This window comes from Anomalospiza imberbis, chromosome 3 (assembly GCF_031753505.1).
Source record: "Anomalospiza imberbis isolate Cuckoo-Finch-1a 21T00152 chromosome 3, ASM3175350v1, whole genome shotgun sequence".
NCBI lineage: Eukaryota > Metazoa > Chordata > Aves > Passeriformes > Viduidae > Anomalospiza > Anomalospiza imberbis.
Window position 1 is genome coordinate 93020348 of NC_089683.1, and position 21501 is coordinate 93041848.

At 41.8% G+C, this 21501-nt stretch overlaps 1 protein-coding gene across 2 annotated transcripts in view; it reads right to left on the reverse strand.

The window, feature by feature from the left end:
* HHAT (hedgehog acyltransferase) overlaps nt 1-19154 on the reverse strand; it is a 172599-nt gene extending 153445 nt beyond the window's left edge. For both annotated transcript variants that reach the window (XM_068185785.1, XM_068185786.1), the window contains exon 1: nt 19003-19154. In XM_068185785.1, coding sequence (XP_068041886.1) covers nt 19003-19139 — 137 coding nt within the window. In that variant the 5' untranslated portion in view covers nt 19140-19154. The remainder of the gene's footprint in view (nt 1-19002) is intronic.
* Nucleotides 19155-21501: the final 2347 nt, after the last annotated feature.

Here is a 21501-nt window from a genome sequence, read left to right on the forward strand (position 1 = left end):
TTTCGATCCAGCAGATTAGGAAAGGCCACAAATAGATTCTCACTTTGAGTGGGCTGAGAAAACTTGGAATGAAAAAAATACAGTTTTAATTCTGGAATGCTTTCTCTCCTGCTACTTTTACTATGCACTCTTACTAATCTATAGCAACCAGCAATTACTCTGAGATTAGCTCAGTTGGTTGGAGTGCAGTGCTAACAATGCCAAGGTCATGGGTTTGATCCCTGTATGGACCATTCACTTAAGAATTGAACTCAATGATCCTTCTGGGTCCCTTCCAACTCAGACTACTCTGTGATTCTGTAATTGTTTTCAGAAGATTTTTCTCTGCAAACTGCACCTCTTATCTATCTGATAGCACCTGAAGGAGCAGAAAGTGATTTCATTAGGAAACAAGATTCATGCTCTCTGCTATGAAGATATTTTTAGTCTAAAAAAGGGATGTCAATAGATGAGGCGTACAATTTAATCTTGCTCAATGTGAGTAGAGAATGAACTACACTGATGATCTTTTTCCAAAGAATGTACCATAAAGTCCCTTCTGAGAACACAGCAGTTTAAAATACCTATGTATGTAAATACTGGTTCAAGAATTCTGCTTTACGGCTTCATAACACAGCAGTAGACAGAAGCAATGTCCCTTAACTAACCTTCTGCAGACTTGCATCAATACAAATCATAACAGAGTTCTGGATCTTGTACCCACCTTAAAGTCACACAGGAAAAAAAAAAAAAAAAGAGACTCCTAAAAATAGGAATTAATGGAATTAAATATACTAAACAATGTCTTAACTTGGACTGTAAATACTGCAGAAGAAGATTTTATCAGCTACTAGAGAAACCAATGCATAGAAGTTGAAAAATTCTGGTGACAAACTTCAGATTAGCAGCTGTAAGGATAATTCTTTAGAGGGTCAACCCTCCACATTATTAAATAAGCACTACCACACACAACTCTTAAAGAAAGACTGAATTTTTTCATTACAGTGCACACTGCCAGTTGACTACAAGATAGCTTTCAGCAGGAAATCCTGGTAAAATTCTGTAGTCTGTGTAATGCAGATGATAAGACTAAATTTTTACTCTGGTCAAGTCTGGTCTTAAACTACATGAAATATCAAAAATTACAGTATATTCATCAAGGGAAAAGCATTGTATTTTGCATAGAAAAATAGAAAACACCAGTGGAAAGAAAGGCAATATTTCAGTGGAGACAAGACTTGGCCAAGCCTCAAAAAGTTTCAAGTGAGCAGATTTCAGCACCTCTCTGGGCAACCTATTTCAAAAATACAATACCCTCCTAATGGAGTTTTGTCTAATATCCCTTTTGAAAAATTATATTCCAAATATCAGCAGATTTAATTAAATCACTAATCAAAGCCTCCAAGAAAGAAGCTAGGAAGATCTAAATTAGAGTTTCATAGTGTTTAAAGAGAATCCAGGGAGGCTGAATGGCTCACAGGGATCTACACTGTATATACAACATGCCACAAATTGTGGTGAGAAACTTCAGAGGATTTTTGAACTTACATCCTAGAACTTTTAAAAGTATGGTCTTCTGGGGAACAAGATGTAAAATTGACTTCTTCATTACCATTCTGAGCATTATATATACATCAGTATGTACCTTTTGTATATATTTATACAGCCTCTCTAACATGGACACGTGAAGATTTTCAGTAGCAAGAAAATGTCTGTCAAAGCACCAGAGTTGTGCGTTTTGAGCAGATGAAAGAAATAATTGAGCAAAAGCATTTTATTTAAAGTACTTTAATTTTGGTAGCCCTTAACACATTATGGTTTTGTATCTGTAGAATTAAATAAACCTCTATGACAATATTAATCTGCAGGCATTAGGATGCGTGGGTGTATGGCTCCAGCCAGTATTTTTAAGTATGAAAAATATATTTATTCCTACAGCTTCAGATAGTGTTATTAAGGGGAAAAACATGCTGAAAAGGTACCATAAGCTATTTCATAGGTAAGTGCTCATAATAAATATGTTAATGCAACTAAGGGTTTGAATACCTCCGTTTGGTGTAACATCAGATATTCTTCCATGATTGCAACTCCACACTCCCCTTTACATGGAAAGATAAAAGTCCACCATAAGACTGAAGCTACCAAGACTTCCTAAATGTAGTCATGTTTCCATAGCTGCACTGCTCTAATAACATAGCTGGAGAAAACTACAACTGCTTGTAGCACGACACTGAAAGCATGGAAGAAAGCAGACAAGTACACAGGGAAAATTTATGTTTTCTTTGGTGCAAGGTGCTCCCTCAGTGGGTTGATTGAACAAGCACATAAGCAAAGGACCAGGCACCACCACTAAACCACTGCATTGCGTGTCTGTGCTACAACTGCAGGGCAGTGTAGAGATGGCTGAGCTGGCTTTATGCAAGCTTGCTCACATGCTGGGCAGGGTCAAGCTGCAGACCAGCCTGCCAAGAAGGCTGGGTAAGCAGAGGGTAAGCCCTCTGCTCATCTCCACACTGCTACACTTAAACTGATCCCAGTGTCTGAGTGGGCTCAGTGCGTTTCCACTGCACGCTGCAGACAGAAGCGCAAACATGTCCTTTACAGTGAACAGCTAGTCAAGCCTAAAAGGAGCTGGGAATCTCCTCCACATAAACATGGAAAAGAGCTGACTTGAATAATCTATACACAGTTGTATTAATGAATCTCTAATTAAATCTAGCACTTTGGAAAGGTCAATAACACTGTTGCCATTGGTGAATTTCCATCCATGACTACTGAGATTTATTAAAAAGCTTACTTTTTTCCAAGAAAGGATTACCAAAGAGAGAATACTGCCAATTTTTTGTGATTTACTAAAACAGTGAGTCTAAATCATTAGATTTACATAGCATGTTCATAGCATTACATTTCTTCTGAAAAGTCTGCTTTTCTACAAAGGACCAAATTATATTTCAAACCTGAACAGAACTTATGCTAATACAGAGACTGAGGACTTTTACTGGAATCTAATCATGCAACCTGATTTGAAAGGAAATATCTAGGAATGTGCTCATGTGCCATAATAATGACAGTGTACAAGTAGTCCCCTTAGAGTCACCTGAAGAGTCAACTGGAAAATACCCATATGGGGGTGGGGATGGCGGGTGGGGTGGTGGAGAGGAAAGGTCTTGGGGGCATTATCTGATTTTTTTTTTCTGGGCACACACATAACTATGTATAACATACAGCCAAAATGAAAGTTTTCATAATTAAGGAGTATAAAACATTGCTTCTGCTTGTATTTGGCTTGATGGAATTGAGTATTATTCCACCAAAATTGGTTTAGGAAGAGTAAATGAACTAAGCAAACCTGCTTCTGGTAAGAAGTCTTGTACGTGCATATCCAGTACTCTGGTTATATATATAAAGTGTTGTTTCCTTTGCAGATTTTTGCTTCCATTGCATCCTTGGCCAGGTGAAGAACCTGAAGTACCAGAAGCTGCCATTTAGGTAGTGATGCAAAGTGTGCTTCATTCTCATTTCATACCAATTACAAACTTCATTGGCAATCTTCAGGAGCTTCTAATTTTAAATTAGTTTCTGAGAAAAAAAAGATTGTTAACAGGTGGCGGTTAATAGCTTCTGACTATAAAACCACATAGGCTAAATCTAAAGGTTTTGCTGTGTGCACAGGCATAGCCTGTTAAACAATATACTAAAAAGGCCCAGTTTTCTTACAACTGTAGGAAAAATGAGTAACGCTGAAGAAGTGAGAGTCATGAGTAACACCAAAGAAGTTTAACTAATTTCCACAACACAGAGTTGGTAAGTACCAGCTCATGGCAAACTGGTCATTTTTTATTTCTACAGTCTTTCTGCATCCCAATCCTCAAGAGCAAAGACAGCTCTTTGAAGGAAGTAACTTTGAGCCCTCAAAAACTCCATAAAAAATATTCAGCATGGAGATGAGGACACAATCTCTGGCTGAAAAAAAAACAGATCTGCACACTGAGAGAAACTGTAAGGGTATACTGAGAGAAATAAGATTGTATGCTTCTCTAGTATTTAAACATTTTACCCAGGGCTCTGCTATTAGCTCATATCACAAATGAGACACTGGAATAGACAAATCTCTGCTCTGAGTCCCTAAGCCATTCTTAGGTTCAAAGGGGAGAGAATGTGGCCTGTCTTTTACTCAATCAAATTTGCAGCATGAGTAAATATGCAAAATGTGTTGCCTTTCATTCTATTTCATTCACCAGTTCATTCACCCTTCACTTTTCTGCCTGTGTGAAGCCTAATTAATTCTCTTACAGAGACAAAGTGAATGTGACATCTGTGCCATTGACCTCTAGCTCCTTGCTCCCCTGGACACATACCCACTATTTAGCCTCCTAAATCTAAATTGTTGGACAAAAGCGCAGTCACAATCTGCCACAGCATGCAAATCTGAAATTAAAGGCACAGCTTAGCAATAATGTCATTTTATCTTTTGATTTTGTATTGTCCACTTAATTTAACTTTCCAGAGTTAAGCAGTGGGATATAAAGGACTATTCTCTCCTGGGAACCAAAGAACAGAAAAGTGCAGGGAGCTCCTGGTGCAGACTTGATGATGAAGACCTCACTATAAATTCTAGTCAGAATGGGTGCTCTCAAGCCCCGTTTACCTTATGGCTGATGGTGGATGACTACCTCAGCACTGTGCCACACCAATATAAACAGCCAGAGCTTTAATATGAGGCCTCATGGTATAGGTACATCCTCAGACACAACAGTATGAAGCTAGGAGCAGGATCCTGCCTATATGTGCTGTGGCCTCCCAGGTCTCTGCTCTCCCAACAGAGCCCCTTCTTACTCCACAGTACAAAAAGAGTGTGCATCTGGCCCCCTTCCTTTAGCCCTCGGCCTTGCAGTCACTGTCACTTTACAAGCTTTGGCAAGCAAAGTCCTACACCAACTTCCAACCTCTCATTTGAAACAGAAGAGGCAAACATCACTCAACCAGCAGACAGTGGAGAGAAAAAGCTTTGATGTACTAACTTAGTAAAACTCAATGTCCTGGTTGTAAATTCACTGTAATCCCATGTTAACAGAAGGAATTCCCACTTGTTTGAGAATGAGGAAGCTTTCCACTCTACTCTTATCCTCCCTAACAGCCACACTTCCCCTGCTACTTTGCTTTCCTCGTAGAGTACTGCAGCACAGGGAAAATCATGAAGCTGAATTGCTGATAACATCACACCTTTAACAAACTTGCTGACTGATGAATTCCTACCAGAGTTTGTGCTCACTGACCAAGCTTTAAATTTAGAAAGGCAAACATATAACTTGACTGAAGGGAATGTTACCTAATAACTGATTATATTATTAGATAAGTGCCTGAAAGGACCAACTGAGGTAAACTCACCATCTTTACTAATGGAGTGTTGCTCTAAGAAAGAAAGGAGAAAGAAAAAAAAGCGGTTTTATTATTCCAGTCTATTAGCAGAACATGCTATCATACCACATCATCAGGATGTTCATGAAAAGAAAGGAAAAACATATGTGTGGCAATGTCAACTCAAGATATAGGGGAAAAATACTTCTAGGATTTCAAACATCCATTAAGTACCATCTGATACTTGAATAAAACTCTGCTGGAGTGAAACTGTACAACTGCCACAGATCACAAATCCTAAATGCAGCACAAAACAATGGAAACTGTAACCCCACTGGAAAAACTAAATTAAACAAACACACACTACCATCAATGTTTTTAGTGGTTTCTCTCCCTGTAAATACTGTACAGTCTCCTGATCCCCAGAAAAATGGAAACAGCTCTTTATTTACACAAAACTCTTTAGTGCTTGGATCTGCAGAGAAAACAGACCAGATCTCTGAGGAGGATCAAAGATTGCCAGACAAGCCTCTGGTTTGGATTAGTCTCTTTCATCACACCCTTGTCCCAGCTGCTTGTTCAGTAAAAGTGACTCCCTCCTCCCTCGTTACACTACCCATTTGCACAGGAGACAGTCCCTTTGACTCGATTCTCTCCATTTTGTACAAAATGTCTCCTTTTCCCAAGCAGTCCAATGTGCCCCCTCACGCTCTGCCACATCCTGCAAGTGCTGCAAGTGTGAGAAATGCAGATACACATCTCTGTGAGCCACCCTTGCATCAAGCTGCAATAGCTGTGATCAAAAGGCCACGTCAAAGTCCTACAGGGGCACACAGGGTGATACAGGCACAGGGGGTGACCCTGCTCTGTGCCACAGGGCACACTCCCCCTAGGCCATCCCTATGGATGTTGGGGGTCAAGGGAAGCCATGTACTGCCCACCAACTACACTGCTCTCTCTCTCCTGTGGCTTTCAGTTTGTCTGGGAGATAACTGGAAGTGTATTTGCACTGAGGGAAATTCCTGCTTTGATAAACGGCCCACAGTTTTATCGTGCTTATTCTAAGAGGAATTAACACCAAATTCCCAAGCCCTTGGTATTTCAGATTGCCTGTGGAGAGAATCCCCAAGCAATCTTATTTGAAGCACTTGTTTTGTCGATTACTTAACTGCCATTGACAGAGAGAACTCTCCAAAGAAAATGGTATTTTGCAGGAACTTGAATTATACTTAAGCCAATTGTGACAATATCTAAGTGAATTTTAACCTATTGAGAGTTTTGGGTCTCCCTTCCATATATATAAAAAAAAAAAGTAAGCTTACTAAAAGAAAATCTTTAGTTGTGCTGGTTTAATTTCTGGAAAAGTTTTTGGGTTGCTCTTTCAATGTTTTTTGGTGGGGGTTTTTTTTTTTTAGTTTCCAGTTTCAAGCCAAAAATCCACATTTCCACACTCAGGGCACAACAAAAGGCCTCTGAAACTGAAACAGAGGGACAAAAGTGACTTTCTTTTTAAAGATCTGGTAGTTGACAGGGAACTACTATGGGAAACAGATGAGAAACACAGGCTCCAACCAAGCTGTGTGAAACAGGCAGTCTCTGTTTGCAGCCAGACAAAATGGCAGGCACATAGAAGAATTCTCTTTATTTCTGTTACGCTCTATTTTGTGTTTCTGTTAAGAATTGCAGGGAAATTTTCTTTTTGCCTGGGAGGATTATCCTGTCCATATCTATCCAAGGTCTGCAGACCCTTAGGAGAGCACAGCTGGTGCCACATCTGGGCAGAGGTCATGGGCACTGAGTCTGGGCACATGAGAGGGACAAAGCAGCTTGGCTGAAACCTGTGTGCAAGACAGCACAAGCACACAAGGGAGGACAGTTGCAGGGCTGTGAAAAAAAAGCTGGACCATGAATAATTATAGTCATTGACAAGCAGCTGGGTTGCAAGCTGGTTGCAACCAGTTCCCACAGAGTTCCTAAGGTTTCTTTTTTTCAACAGGAAAAAAAGAACAGGAAAGCAAAGCTAATACCTATTTTTGCCAAACAGTTTAATCGAAAAAGGAAGAAACATCAGTTTTACAGATTGTTCATCCAAGTATGTTCTTCCCTGAAAAGCACGCATTATCGGCATGCTTTAAGATGAGTCACCAGTGTCCTGCTATGTCTGCAGAGCAAACAAATTGAAGAGCCAAACCTGTTTCAGGGCATCAGAGAGCAGGCAGTTGTTAAAGGGGTAGTTCAGCACCAGCACAGGTTACCAAAGGAGTCCGTGCAATTCCCATCCTTATAGGTTTTTAGGCAGACAAACAGCTGCTAGAAATTGTAGGCAGCCATAAGTCAGGAAGGCCCATATCTCACAATCTCTTATGGTTCTCTACAGCTATGAAAAGACCTTCCAGGAAGACATTTTACACTTCATTATCAGCCACAAGTGAAAGAAAAAAAAAAAAAAAAAAAAAAAGCCAACCCCCCACTTTTTTATTAATTTTATTAATTTACTATCACTCAGAGCACATAGCAATAACTCTGAGTAATTATTTTTGTTGCTACCGAGAAGTTAGGTTCATGGAATAAATGTTCGTCCAGGATTTGCCTACATTAGACTATTTTGCTACCTGCCTGTGTAGTAACTCACTGTGGTGGAGGAACATAACATATGTTAGCAGACCTGGCCTCCATCCAGTCTTGAGTTGAGCATTTAAGGACTGGGAAACTTCAGCAATTCAATTTTTTTTAAAAAAATTAAATTTATCCTTTAGAGACTAATTGACAAGGGAGCTTTATTAGCAGGTATGACTATGTATGAAGATTTGTCTTCTGTGCAGAAAAATGCTCTTGGTTTTTTAATTGGGTAATGATGTAGCAAAGCCATTGGACCTTGATGTATTTATGCAGTAGCTGGAAAATTACAACATCAAGGATTTTGATTAAATATTTGCAGGATCACTTGACCCTACAGATGCTGGCAATATTCAGGATCTGCTAACTGAAATGGAATCACACTGCCTTCAGTGCATGCAGAATATATGGCTATATATGATTTACAATAACTACAGAGTAGCTTGAGTTATAAACAGCTTAAGGAGTTGCTCTTTGGCATTTAATTCCCAATTTATGTTTTCTTTGCATTTCTTGGTCACCTGTTTCTGCCAGCATAAGGATATTATGGGGGAAAAAACAGTGATCAGCTGCTAGAACAGTGTTGCTTTGCATAAAGATTTTAGCAATAAAAGACTATTGATATTGCACCCTGGCTTCTGCAGAAATAAACCTGTGGGGTTTTTCATCATGACTTCTGTAATGACTTAAATACGAATAGCAAGAGATGAAACTAGCAAAAAGTCACAAGTATTATTTGGGTTTTATCTGGTCAGTCTAATCTGAAAGTCTTTGTGCTGGGTCAATGGCTTCGGGCAGAGACCAACACTGTTTGTCATGAGAGAGTCATAAACACAAGTGATATTCTGTTATAATTCAGAATTGGGTGGCAGATATGCCTGGACAGCATAGTTGAAGAAGCCTTCATATGAGCTTGGCTTGCTCTATTGCCCTATTTACCAGCTTAAGTGATCTTCAGAATTTGTACAATTTTACTTCATAAATTCACATTTTGCAATACAGGGAAAGCCCACATGGTGGGATATAGTGTGTAAGAAGTAATTGATGAAATTCAGGAAGTCTACAGGAAGACCTGCAAGCTGCATGGGAAGAGAGACATCCATGAATAGAGTCAGATTGTTGTGATAGGTTAGTAGCACAAGAAGTAACCTTAGTTCCATTCTTCCTTCATCTCCCTGAGTCTTCACGTCTGCTTGGCTTTCAGAAATCCTCACACCTAGTATTTTGACTAGGAGTGTTTGAAGTACATGGCATATGTTTTTTTAATGCAGAGGTATATAATTGCTGTTATGTAATGCTGTAAGTTCCTTGTCACAGGAGGAGTAGCAAGCTGGCGATGCAGGGGACCCTACTTCCCCCAGGTTAAAGAAAAAAGCCAAAAGAACTCATGCACCCTACAGCTCCTGCCCTAGAAAATATCCTTTTAAGGGAGAGTTGTGGAGCTGAAATGGTCCAACTACACAAGAAATGGTATCGTGAGTAAAAGCTGAAAGAGTGGGTGTGTTTGCCAGCCATTGCTGAACTAAAGATAGAAAGCTTTGCTTACGCATTGACCCAGAAGATCTGAATACATGAAAAGAAGGCATTTTCCACTGCCTGCAAAAGGAGAAATTCTGGAAGAAAGGCTTGATGCCAAATATTTTTCTAAGCTTGGTGTGTCAGAAGGGCTCTGGCAAGTGCCGTTAGAAAAACAGCTCATGTTTGCACATATTCACCAACCTTTTTGGGAGACAGTTTCTTCAGACTGCCAGTTGGGTTGTGCTTGGCACCTGAGACATTTTAATGGAAAATACAACATGTTTTTGTTGCTGTAGAAGGTGGTAAGGTTTACAAAGCTTATGTTTTGGTCTGAGGAAAAACAGTGGAAGTGCATGACTGGGGACTTCAAGTAGAAAGAGCTGACACTTCTGGCTAAAGCCAAATAAGTAAAAGTATAAACTCTCTTGAATGAAAATAACATACTTGTGAGAAAAATGAACACAGTGAGGAATACAAGCAGATTATACTACAGCTGAGGGCATCACAAACTTGCCTGGTGCAACTAACAAAGAAATGGAGTAAAGTTTTAATGGCATCATAAACTATATAAAGACATTTGTGCATAATCTAGCTTAAAAATAATGTTTCTCATTCACTTGGGAGTGCATCTCTTGCAGCTTTGATATCAGGAGTTCAGGTAGCTATTCAAGACTGGACCACAGCCTATCAAAAATACAGCACTTTTTGAAAATATAGGGATGTTTGCCTACACCTACGTGAATATTTCTATACCAGGCTGCAACTTTGCACTAGGAAAGATGGGGGTTTTTTTAGAAATGAGAAGCTGCAAAGCAATACAAACACAAATCTGCCTTGACTAGAAGCAATGGTCTCAAGTATGATGAGACCACTGTATAGTCTTCAGTAGTATGATAGCCTGAAGGTCCTCACACAACTTCCTTCCTAATACTATCAGAGTGCCCAGTTATCTCACATATCTGCAGGGTGGAACATACCCTTGAGCTGTGACTTTGTGTCAGCTGTGCCAGCAGACACGTTCCACGGGTTTACTGTTGCTGTAATTTTTATGGTGGGCTACATTGATTTAAGGATTACACAAACTGATAAAGCCTTGTTATGAATACAGGGCCCTGTATGAATTAGGGTTTGAGACCTGCTTGGATTTGGATAGTAAGAAGGCTCAGGGCTACTGCAGTATAAAGACCAGGAAAAGTAGGAAAAGGCAACAAAAGGGGAAGTTCTCTTCTATTAAGATCACCGTGCGGATCTACTGTCATGTGAAACTCAAACCTAACCAAGTTGCAGATTTTTATGCATAATGCAGCATCTGTCTTTACTGATCTCTTCATTTCCAATTTCACTAAAAAACACATGTCTAATCTGTTTGAATTCTCAGTTGCACAATCACTGGGATATGTCTGGCAGACTGCTTCTAAGAAAGCCAAAAACCCAAGTATTGCCTCTATGGCACTGGCAAGTTCCTCATGCCATGCCCAAGGGCAGTGCCATGGATAACGCCAAAGCAAATAGCTCAAGAAGGGCTTTAACATTCTTTGTATAGATCAGCATCACATCCCTTGGTATCATTTGCTGTGGTTGCAATTGCAACATACTTTTTTTATGCAATTGCAACACAGTTGATCTTTTGAATTTGTGGCTGGCGAGGAGGGATCCCCTCAGAAGTATTGAGGAAGAGAGCTGTGCAAACATTGAATTGCAAAGGAATGAGTCAGGGGTAGTTTTTCATGCACACTAAGTAATAGTGAAAACTTGAACTGGATATATCCTGATAACTATGTTTTCTAAAATGGGTTCCTTTCCCTAAGGGGGGGGGGAACCCTAAATGGGAGGACCAGCTCTTTCACAGACACATGTTTAACAGCAGGAACCTAATTTACATACATAAGTATATTCATTATGCATCAATGATGCTTATAGCCTAATTCTCCAAGTTGAGCACACAAAACAATACCCAGTCATCAGATATCTCAAGACCTGAGCTCCTGTCCCCAAGGCTAGATTACAAGTGTGCACTGTTAAATACAAGTTACAATACAGAAGGTGTACAATACAGAGTACAATATAAAATGTGTACATGTCCCATAGACAAAAATTTCTTATCAATGAAAAATGACCATACACAGGAGTAAGACTATGAAACAGCATAGGCTGGGGATCCAGGTCCAGCAGCAGAAGGCTATAGCTGGCTTCTCTAAGACTTACCAGCAGTACTCATTCATCTGTAATGACTGAGAAGCACCAGAGCTTTTCAGACTTGCTTCAGAATGTGATTTTCCTACTTTATAAGTCAATCATCACAGATACTGCATTAACATCAAGTCCTTAATGAGGAAATCAGATCGCTTAGAGCAACCAAATCCAAAGGGCTTTGCACCCCTCAACCCTCCACATGAGCTGTGAAAAGCCTTGGTTTCGCTTTCCAGCCTGCCTGACCACTGCCATCCCCAGCAGACATGAGCAATTTGTACAAAAGGTACACAAACAGGTCCTCACCATGCAACGGACTGCAAAAAGCCTCACCACCAAAGGCAGGATTTCTGGCCTTCAGCTTACAGCTGAGAATAAAACTGTACTAACAGGATTCTCCTCAAGTTTTCCTTGCCAAAGCTGAGGTCAGCCCACAAGACCTGCCTTGACACCTGCTCCAAGAAGTGCACCCGTGAGACTAGCTAGTACCACAAAAATTGGCTCTTCAGCGGGAGGAACGCCTGCTTGCTCAATACATGACAAATACTCCCGGAGCTTTCCTCCCAGCCTTCAAAATGTAACACACCACTCATACTGAAGTGCTACATTTTCTATTTCCTTGCATTTGGTGAGCCTCCTATGCCTTTTTTCAAACATGGCCTTTGTTTGCTGTACCTCAATAGCGAACATTTTGGAAGTGTTGCTAAAACATAACAGCATCCTCAAAATTAGTATGTTTCTTCTTGTTCTCATATTTTTCCCATGTCCTGTAAACTTAGTCTTAATCTCATTTTTTTGTCTTTTTTTTGTCTTTTTTTTTTTTTTTTGGCCTATATAACAATATTTGGACAGTAATAGATACTGCATGTTTTACCCATGAGTAGTTTTGTAAGGGGGTTTGAAAATCTTGGGACAAACTATTTTTCATTAGCAGATATGGCATATTCCTTATAACAGGTACATTTCCACTACCATGTGTTTCATGCTAGGAAGTTTAGACTCTATTTAAGGAATTATTGTGAAAAAAAAAGATTATTTGTAGCACATCCTGCATCTTTCTGCTAAAAGAGGTAGGTAATTATATCAACAAAGATAGTAAATGGACAGCTTACTTTTTCATAATATTTTCTCTTATAAGAGCAAAAACTTTACATGATCTAGGTCAGCATCTCCCATAGGGCCAAAACACAATCCTGAAAATTCTGTGAATTGCTGAGAATATTAAACAGTCAAGATAAGATTACAGAGAAACAATGCAGCCATTTTGAGCTGAGCTTTCCCACAGTGAAAGGTTCAGTGAGGCCCAGCTGGTTGTTTTGACTTCAGACACTGACTCAGGGATAGGAAAGTTGGACACCAAGGGTGGAGCAGAGAAATTATTTGGCAGGCAAAAGGAAAAAATTAACCTTTTTCAGTCCACATGCTGTGTACTGCAACTACCAGTCACTGCAGGATCTAAAACCAGTTAGCTTCTGTATAAATCTGGATTTAATAGCATGCAAGGGATTATAATTCTTCTTTTTTCTTTGCATTCTGTCTTAAACTGGAGGTCTGGAAGCAGGTTATATAAAGTGTGTATTTTAGGGGGCTCAATCCTGTTGAAATGTCTCAGTATGTTGGTAGAAGAACTGCTATTTTGTTTTCTTTTTCCTTAGTGAGAATTTGCTCACTTCTGCTGCTTTCCTGCACAAAACATGCTGGATAGCACAGAGATGCACTCAGAAGCGCAGGCACGCTGCTTGCAGATAATTTGACTGTTGCTCCTGTCTGGCTCTGGAGCGAGAGATGGAAGCACAAGGGAAAGAGCCGCCGCTGGGGAGGGCTGCGATGGCTGGGCTGGCGTGCAGCCGGGAGCCCTGGCAGCCCTCGGGAGAGCGGGGCAGCTGCTGCAGCCCGGCTGGGGCTGCCGGGGGGAGGCTGGAGCGGGGGCTGCCGCGGAGGCCAGCCGGCCAGCTCCGCCGTGCCCTCTCGCTGGCTGGAGAGCATCTGGGGGTCACAGCTGCGAGCAGCGCTGCCGCTGTATCCCCAGCACACGGCAGCGAGCAGGAGGCCAGCAGACACCTTGTCGCTGATTTATAGGCACCGCTTTGTTGTGCGTTCCTGGTGCCTGCGGGATTCTGCTGACTTTACGCTTGCTTAACTCCCGCTAAGATCAGCAGCAACTTTGCCTTCATAGAGATCATAATCCCAGAGCCTCCAAGAGGGAATATGAACAGACAGTGCCAAACCACTTGGTATTCAGTGTTTAGAAGGCTGCACAGGCTGGTGTATACAGCAGAGGGGAGTAATCCAGGGTGTATTTATTGCTGTAGCGTGACTCTCACAGGGCCATCTAGCCTCCTAGTGCGTTGGCTTGCCCAGCTGGGGAACACAGGCTGTGATGGGGGTCAATTCCCATTTGGAAAGTGTGTTGAGATGCCTCAGAGAGGCAAACAAACATTTCTACAGAGTTATTGTTCTCTGAAGAGAATTATTACTTTAACAACTGAGAACTATCAGCTTTAAACAGGGATTTCTGTCTTAGCCTCTCTCCTCTTCAAGTGAAGTTTTTTTTTTTTAATACTGAGGAAGCCTCAAAGGCATTATTAGTAACATGTTTTCTTTCCTCTTCCTAAAATCCCACTTTTCAGTTTTCTTTCACTATCCCATCTCAGGTTAGTGACTACTGACAAATACTATCAACACATCTTGACAAAGAATAAAGTTCTGTCTAGAGCCATTTCACTCCCTCCAGCATGTTGAACTAAGAAAGCTAAAGCAGAAGAGGGGGTGGGGGAAGAAAGAGAGAAATGAGAAACATTTCCAAACATAACATAAAAGGTCTTGCCTTAAGACCATGGATTTCCTTTTTGGTACTTTCAAAGAATGTGTCTTTAGTTCTCTTTGGCTGCGTGACCAACAGTTGTGGGGTGTGTCTGTGGTTTTCTTCTCTTCACAGTAACTCTATTGTTCAGAAACTGCAGCCAATTTATGGAAAGAGGTGGAATGTTTATGTAACTTACTTTGCTTTAGACAAGAAATAAAAAAAAAATTAAAAAGACTGATGGAGGAAGGCTAGTCAAAACACGATTTTTCTTCCTTTCTGGACACAGATGTTGGGAGGGAAAAAAAAGCTAGTTCTGTCTTCACATTAAACTAAACAGCATTTCTATTTTTAGATGCTTTTTAAAATTAAGTAGGTCAGAAAAACAAAATCAGGCATTAGATTAGATTAGTGCTATAATTTACTTGTTTCAAAATGTGCCATGTTTGAGAGTTACTCTGTTGACATGCTTACAACACCATAAACTGAGAAATAGATATATTGGGGTCAGATGATACCACTGTTGCCTAGACTGCTGTGTCCTAAACATTTAGTTGGCAAGTAATGCTAGACTGCAGATGGCAAGTGTCTCTTCATAACTAGACTGGAGTTTCCTGCCATTTCCAAATTAGCTGAGCTACAAATACAATTTGCAAATTGCAAGCCAAAATAAGGTAGCCAAAAGAACAGATCTTCTTATTTATGTGTGCCCACTGCTTGTACTGCAAAAGTGGACAAGTTAGCATCACTGTGTTTCTGCCTTACCTAGCCAGTATCCTAATGCCTTGATTGAACTCTTCTTTAACTGCAATACCTATCTAAAAACTTTAGGTCAAATTCATCTTTTCTAAATGGACAAAATTTTGATTTACTGAAAAGTTTTTTATTAAATATGGAGGATCTCTAAAGCTCAGCGTATCATCAGGTGGACATTCAGGTGACTTTGTTAGGTTGGGCCTGACCTGAACCAGGCAAGTGCAACTCACCTGAAGCCAGCAAATTTACATCAAAAGTATCTCAAAATGGGGTTTTGAATGTAAGAAACAATTTCCAGCCATCACTCAGCACCATCACAAAACATGTCCTCCTCAAATCTTAGTGCCACCAGTATGAAACCAAGTTGGCATAGAGCCAGGTTGTGCAGACACCAGTACTGCCAGTACTGGCAAGACTGGGTTGCAGAGTCTAAAATCAAATTTTGGTCTTCATTTCAGACACACACACAGAAGTTTCACAAAAAAAAACCAACATGGAAAATATTATAAATAGAAAACAGAATGGAATTAGGTGGCTCAAATGCCTGAGTGAATGCAGTGTTCTCTTAAGCCACAAAAAATACAGAGTTTGAGAGACACTGAGGAAGCTGCCCCTGCCAAAATATTTCAGCTTTGACAGGGAGAACAGTTTCTGGAGGAAGACTTTGTTTCTATAATTATCCGGTTCTTTGCCTCACAAAGACCACCAGTTTATTGCACTGGGCCAATAAAGGCTTCTCCTGCACCAGGAACATCCAAGAGTTTCCATCCTTGCCCAGCACTCAGGTGGCAGAAAACCTTTAACCTATTCCCGAACCCATAAGCCTTTCAATTGCTCTGCAAAGCAGGGCTGCACCAGCATGAGCGAGGGATGGAAATTATTCCAGCAACATTATTCAACTTGAAACCCCCACTCAAGTATGCAGAGAGTTTATTTGACCCAACGGGCCATATCGAGCTGTGATTGCATTACCTCCTCGCCAATTGCAACAGAATTGCACAAGCATGAGCAGAGTCTGGTCCAATAACTAGTAATTTGCCATATGGAAGCTACTGAGCAGACATCTGCAGGACACTGGAAGTGCTTTTCTATATACAGTGCTGAGTGCTACAGTTGTGCATTCCACAGAGACTCAGTTTGCAGAGGGATAGAAATGAAACATTATTTAGGGTTCTGGTTTCTTGGCCTTGAAAACTGAAATCTGAAAACAATTAAAGCCCAGTGCCATACCAAATCAGTTATGCAGTCATTCCTGGATTTTCCCATGGAATTTTTACATAAGAATTGGGGTGTATTTGCAGCAAACTTACACACACACACAAAGAATTGTGCTGGTCAGAGGCAGACCAGCTTATAGATGAGTTTCAGGAGTTTTTGCAAATGTATGCAAAAATCAAAGGCATAAGGAAACACACTACTAAAGTTTACTAGACATTTGATGACAGCTCACTCATTAAAAGCTCTATCATGCCTCACAGCTTGTCCCTGAGAGATGGTTTTCCACACCCTCCCACCCTCCTGAAGGCATTGCTTATCTTCTGTGTCACTGCAGACCTCCCTTTCCAGCCCACCTTGAAACTCTTTCCAGCCCACCTTGAAACTCTTTCCAGCCCACAAACTAGGGCACTGGAAATATCCTTTCCAACTCTCTTGGAACACCTTTCAGTCATGGCATTGCTGGGGGATGGAGAAAGCACTGCACTTTTTCAAGGAATGAGCAACCTTTGATGGTAGGTTGGCTGCTGTCCAGGAACACACAACAAAGAGGCTCCCTGCAGCTTTCTCAGCTCTTTGTGCCCGTGTAGCAGCTGGGCAAAATCTGGTCTCACAATGGTGTCTGTATTGACACCACCAAATCCAGTCCTAGTGGGACTAGGGAAACACCATCCAACTGAAGATCAAGCTTTGAATTATAATGGTGCCCTCCAATCTCTAGATATCTGAATCAGCTGCTTCCCCCTTCACCCAGAGCACTGTAGCTAATGTTTCTTTATCCCATTTAAAGTCTAATTGCCTTTAGAGAAGGGGATTTCTGTGATTCTTTCAGAAAAGTGAAACTTTTGCCTATGCAAGAATGAAAAAGACAGCATATCCACCTGGCAAAAAAGTCAGGCAAATCAAAAGTCTCTTCAGTTGGCCTTCATTGCAGGAGACCTCATGAAAACTTCTTGTGAACACAGCTGTGCAGTGAAGGTCTCTGATTATTTCCTGGTACCTGTTAACACATTTGATTCTCTTCTCTAGCCCATGCATGAGTACCAAACCCATGGTAACACTCACCAGATTAATGACAGATATTTCAAGTGACCTGTAGAAGAGCATAGGAGCCTTACCCAGATCTGAGATGTCGACACAAAGTGGGAAGCAGAGAGTCACCATGGTGGTCTTGGCAGGGGGGGGAGACGGACCTTCTCCATTTTGAGCCTTTTATGGTTAACTCAAAGCCCTTCTTTCATTGAACCAAGTGTTGTCATAATTTTTACTGCATTAATCTCTAGAGTTCAAATCCCTTTTTTAACATGACACTTTGGATGTGACATGACAAGTGTTAATATTCATTATTCTACAAAGCTATAAATATCCTGAGGTATAGTAGCTCACTGCAAAGGACAAGACCAAAATTATTTCCTCAGCCCTGTGCTTGCATTCAGATCTGCATCACAGATAGTTTTTCACTTACTGAAATGCTTCTCTTGCACTTATTTTGGAACTAAAATTGACTCACGTACTTTGATTTTAATGGATACTTGTAAAGTTAAATTAAAATACTCAGTCAAACTTTCCAGTTCACAGTAGGCAACTTGCACACACACATTGACATTCAGCCTGTACATCATTATCCTGTTGCAGTGCATGAAGAAAAGCAGTCGTTTCAGAAGCTGCTGGAGTTTCCCTACTGAATTTTTCCTACAGATGTTTTTTCTAGCAAGATCTTACTTGCAAAGTGTTTTCCCATCAGAGGCTTGCCAGGTTTTTGGGGCAATGCTGAACAAAGGTCTTACCACCTTTGTAACACTAAACAGTATTTAGTCTCTTTCATAAACTTGATAGCCTGTAAATCTGAGATGGTCCACACCCTCTGCATTCCTATGTCACATACTAACAGCCTCTTCTTTAATTACAAGGTGTGGCATTTCTGGACAAGAGACAGCTAATCCTCCAGACATGTGTTATTTACATTTACCCTAGAATTTCTCCTTTATGCAAAGCTTTGGCTCTAAAACTGCCAAGGTTAAACCACTCTAACAAAACCTCTCCCTCATGGCCACACTTTGATGGCATTTTTAATATCCTCGTTTACTAATGATTAAGTAGAAGTGTTCTGAACATAAAGGATGCAGATCTAAAAGCTGGGAGGTATTTGGATCCAAGTTTGGTTCATGTTGGTATCTGTTACAAAACGCAACCATCTGCCAAACTTCAACAGCAGCCCAAGTTAACGTGTTACTTTAAACCATGCTCAACTGCAGCTGTCTTGATGAATTGTTAATTAGGAAGGAAAAACAGCAAAGCTCTGCGTTTCTTACGTAAAACACAGTCAGAAGACAGGCCGGTGAACAGGTATTTGGCGCTTTCAGAGGCTGCAGGTGGGGCAGCAGCACTGCCCAGGTGTGGGCACAGGCTCTGGCAGGAGCTGAAGAGCCCCCGGCTCTGCGCCCCGGCCGTGCTGGGCTCAAACAGGCGGCCATGGCGGGCCCTGCCGTGTGGGGATGGCGGGCCCTGCCCCGCAAGGCCAGCCAGGCCCCCTGCCAGCCTCGCCGGCTCTGGCAGCTGCGACACACCTTGCCCGCGGCTGCTCAGGGCCGGGGAGGGCCCCTTCCCGCAGCAGGGCCGACACTCCTCCTGGGCCGGTGGCTGCCCCGCGCTGGGCCGTTTCCTCACCCCTGTCCAAGTCTGTCACCCACAGGGCTTCCCACATCCCACAGCTTCAGGAAATCCAACATGCCTCAGTCCCTGCCTTCTTCCCGGCACACGTGCCTCCTCCCTGCCTTCCCCTGAAATACTTCTCCTGTTCAAGAGCTTCTCTCTTGCTGCCATTTTTTTCACCCCTGGCAAAAAAAACACCCTCCCTTCCTTGCCCTCAGATCTGAGAAATCCCCACTGACTGTTGGGGTACCCTGGGGTACAACAGCATGGGCAACAACTGACCAGGAGAAGCCAGAGAGGGACTGACTTGGTGTGACCTCTGAAGGACAAGGATTTCCGACCCTGGCCATGCACACAGGTGACAAAGATCCCTCTCCCCCCAGTGGACCCATCCCAGGGTACAGCTGAACTCCACAGACACGATGGTGGCACCTCGGGGAAAGCGCGTGAGGAAAATTTTAAGGTGCCCTGCAGAAGCCCAGGTGTGAGAAGGAGGTAGCACAGGTGCCAAGGCAGAGATTCCTCTGTGGAGACACCCATGCAGCACTGCAGGTCATGGAGAGCACCCACACCAGAGCAAGGGAATGAGGAAGAATGTGTGTCTGAGAGGAACAGTTCTAGACTGACCACAACTCTCATTTCTCACTCCCTGCACCACCTTATGAGGAAAGAGACAGAAGTTGGGAGTGAAGTTATGCCTGTGAAAAATGAGGGAGAGAAGGTGCTGGTTTGTCTTATTTTTTTTCCTCACTATCCAATACATTGTAATAGATTATCAATTAATTGTCCCCAGGTCGAGTCTGCTATGCCTATAACAGTAACTGGTAAGTGATACTTCTGTTTTTATCTTGCCCCATGAGCTTTTCCTAATCTTATTTTCTCCCACTGACCTATTGAGGGGGGGGAGCAAGGGGGGATGGGCATCTGGCAGCTGCCCATGGTCAGCCCACTGCAATCATACACTGGACCGACAGCAGGAGAGACAGGAGAGAGTAAGGATGAGAACAGTTACCCTGACACTGCAGCCTGGACCTGCTGCTCATGCTGCTTCCTGATGAATTGGGCCATTATCAGAGGCTTGCCCTGGACACAGAGCCCCACTTCAACATGCACTCATCATGAGGTTGAATTTGTGGTTTTGGAAGTTAGTTAGTTGGCAAGAGGAAGGCTCTCCCTGCCTCCTACCCAGAGACAACCTTCTTAAATAAGACAGGATATTTCCTGAAGCATTTCAGGAAACATCCACTGAAGAGAAGGATCATTAAAGAAATCAGGAATGGCAGAGACCAGTACGATACAGTATAATTGGAAAGATTATATAAAGGCATCCCTTTTTGGGCCCAAAATAGTACAAAATATTGTGATGGGTTTTAGCTCACAACTTTTTCTAACCCGTGTATCTGTTGGCAGATGCAGCACTACTGCACTAATACACTCCTCTGCCCTTTCTACCTAGGACTCCTTTAGCCTGACTTCCAATTCCACTGCTTAAGAATGCCAGGTAAGCACACAAACTGTCTCTGCTCTGTGGCTGAACGTAGCAGAAAATGTATTAACAGAAAAAGAAGAAATGCCAAAGGAAGATCATCTCTGGACATAGCCTGTGCAAAATGTAACTTGCCATAACACAGCCTCAAAAGGCACTACTCACAAAATACCCTGGCATGTTGCAGCATCCACCCAGCTTGTATAAAAGCTGTTTTATTGCTGATCTCAGTTTACTCTATTCCCAGGCATAACTGAATTGTGGGGTATTTTATGGGTCATCTGACCTCCCCACTAAGTGTTCTGGGCTATGATTAAGGCTCTATAAGGCAAAGCTCTTCCTTTTTTTTTTTTTTTTTTCCTTCTATTTTTGCAGCATTGCTTTCTCGCCTTTTATCAGATGATCTGCAGAAGCTGCCAAACGATATGCAATACATCTACTGAAGCAGGCCATGGATAACCAACTGCTTATTCATCCTCCTGGAGCCACCAACGAGTCAGGGGCTGGGGAACATGGACAGTATTATCAGCACTGCACTGCGTCTCAAAACACAGCTGCCTCAGCTCCCCCTGGTCTCCCCTTTGCACCCAAAATGCAACATTGGCAAGAAAATGAACCCACATGCAAAACCCACTTGAAAACTCCAGTTCACAGAGTTTCTGGGTGAAAACAAAACCGTCTGAACTCAAAATTACAGTCTTTACAAGCTAAACTGTTTCCTTCCTGCTCCTCCAGCTTCTCCTGCTTCCCATGCTTGAACAGTGAAAAACCCCATGAGAAGCTCATCTGTTCATACCCAGGAACTGCTCATGTTACTAATGTGCATAACGTGGATGCAAAAAATCATCAAGACATTAGTACATTGTTAAATTTTGTGCTCCACTGTGGGGAGCACAAAGTATCAACTTTTATGGAAAAACCTGGCTTC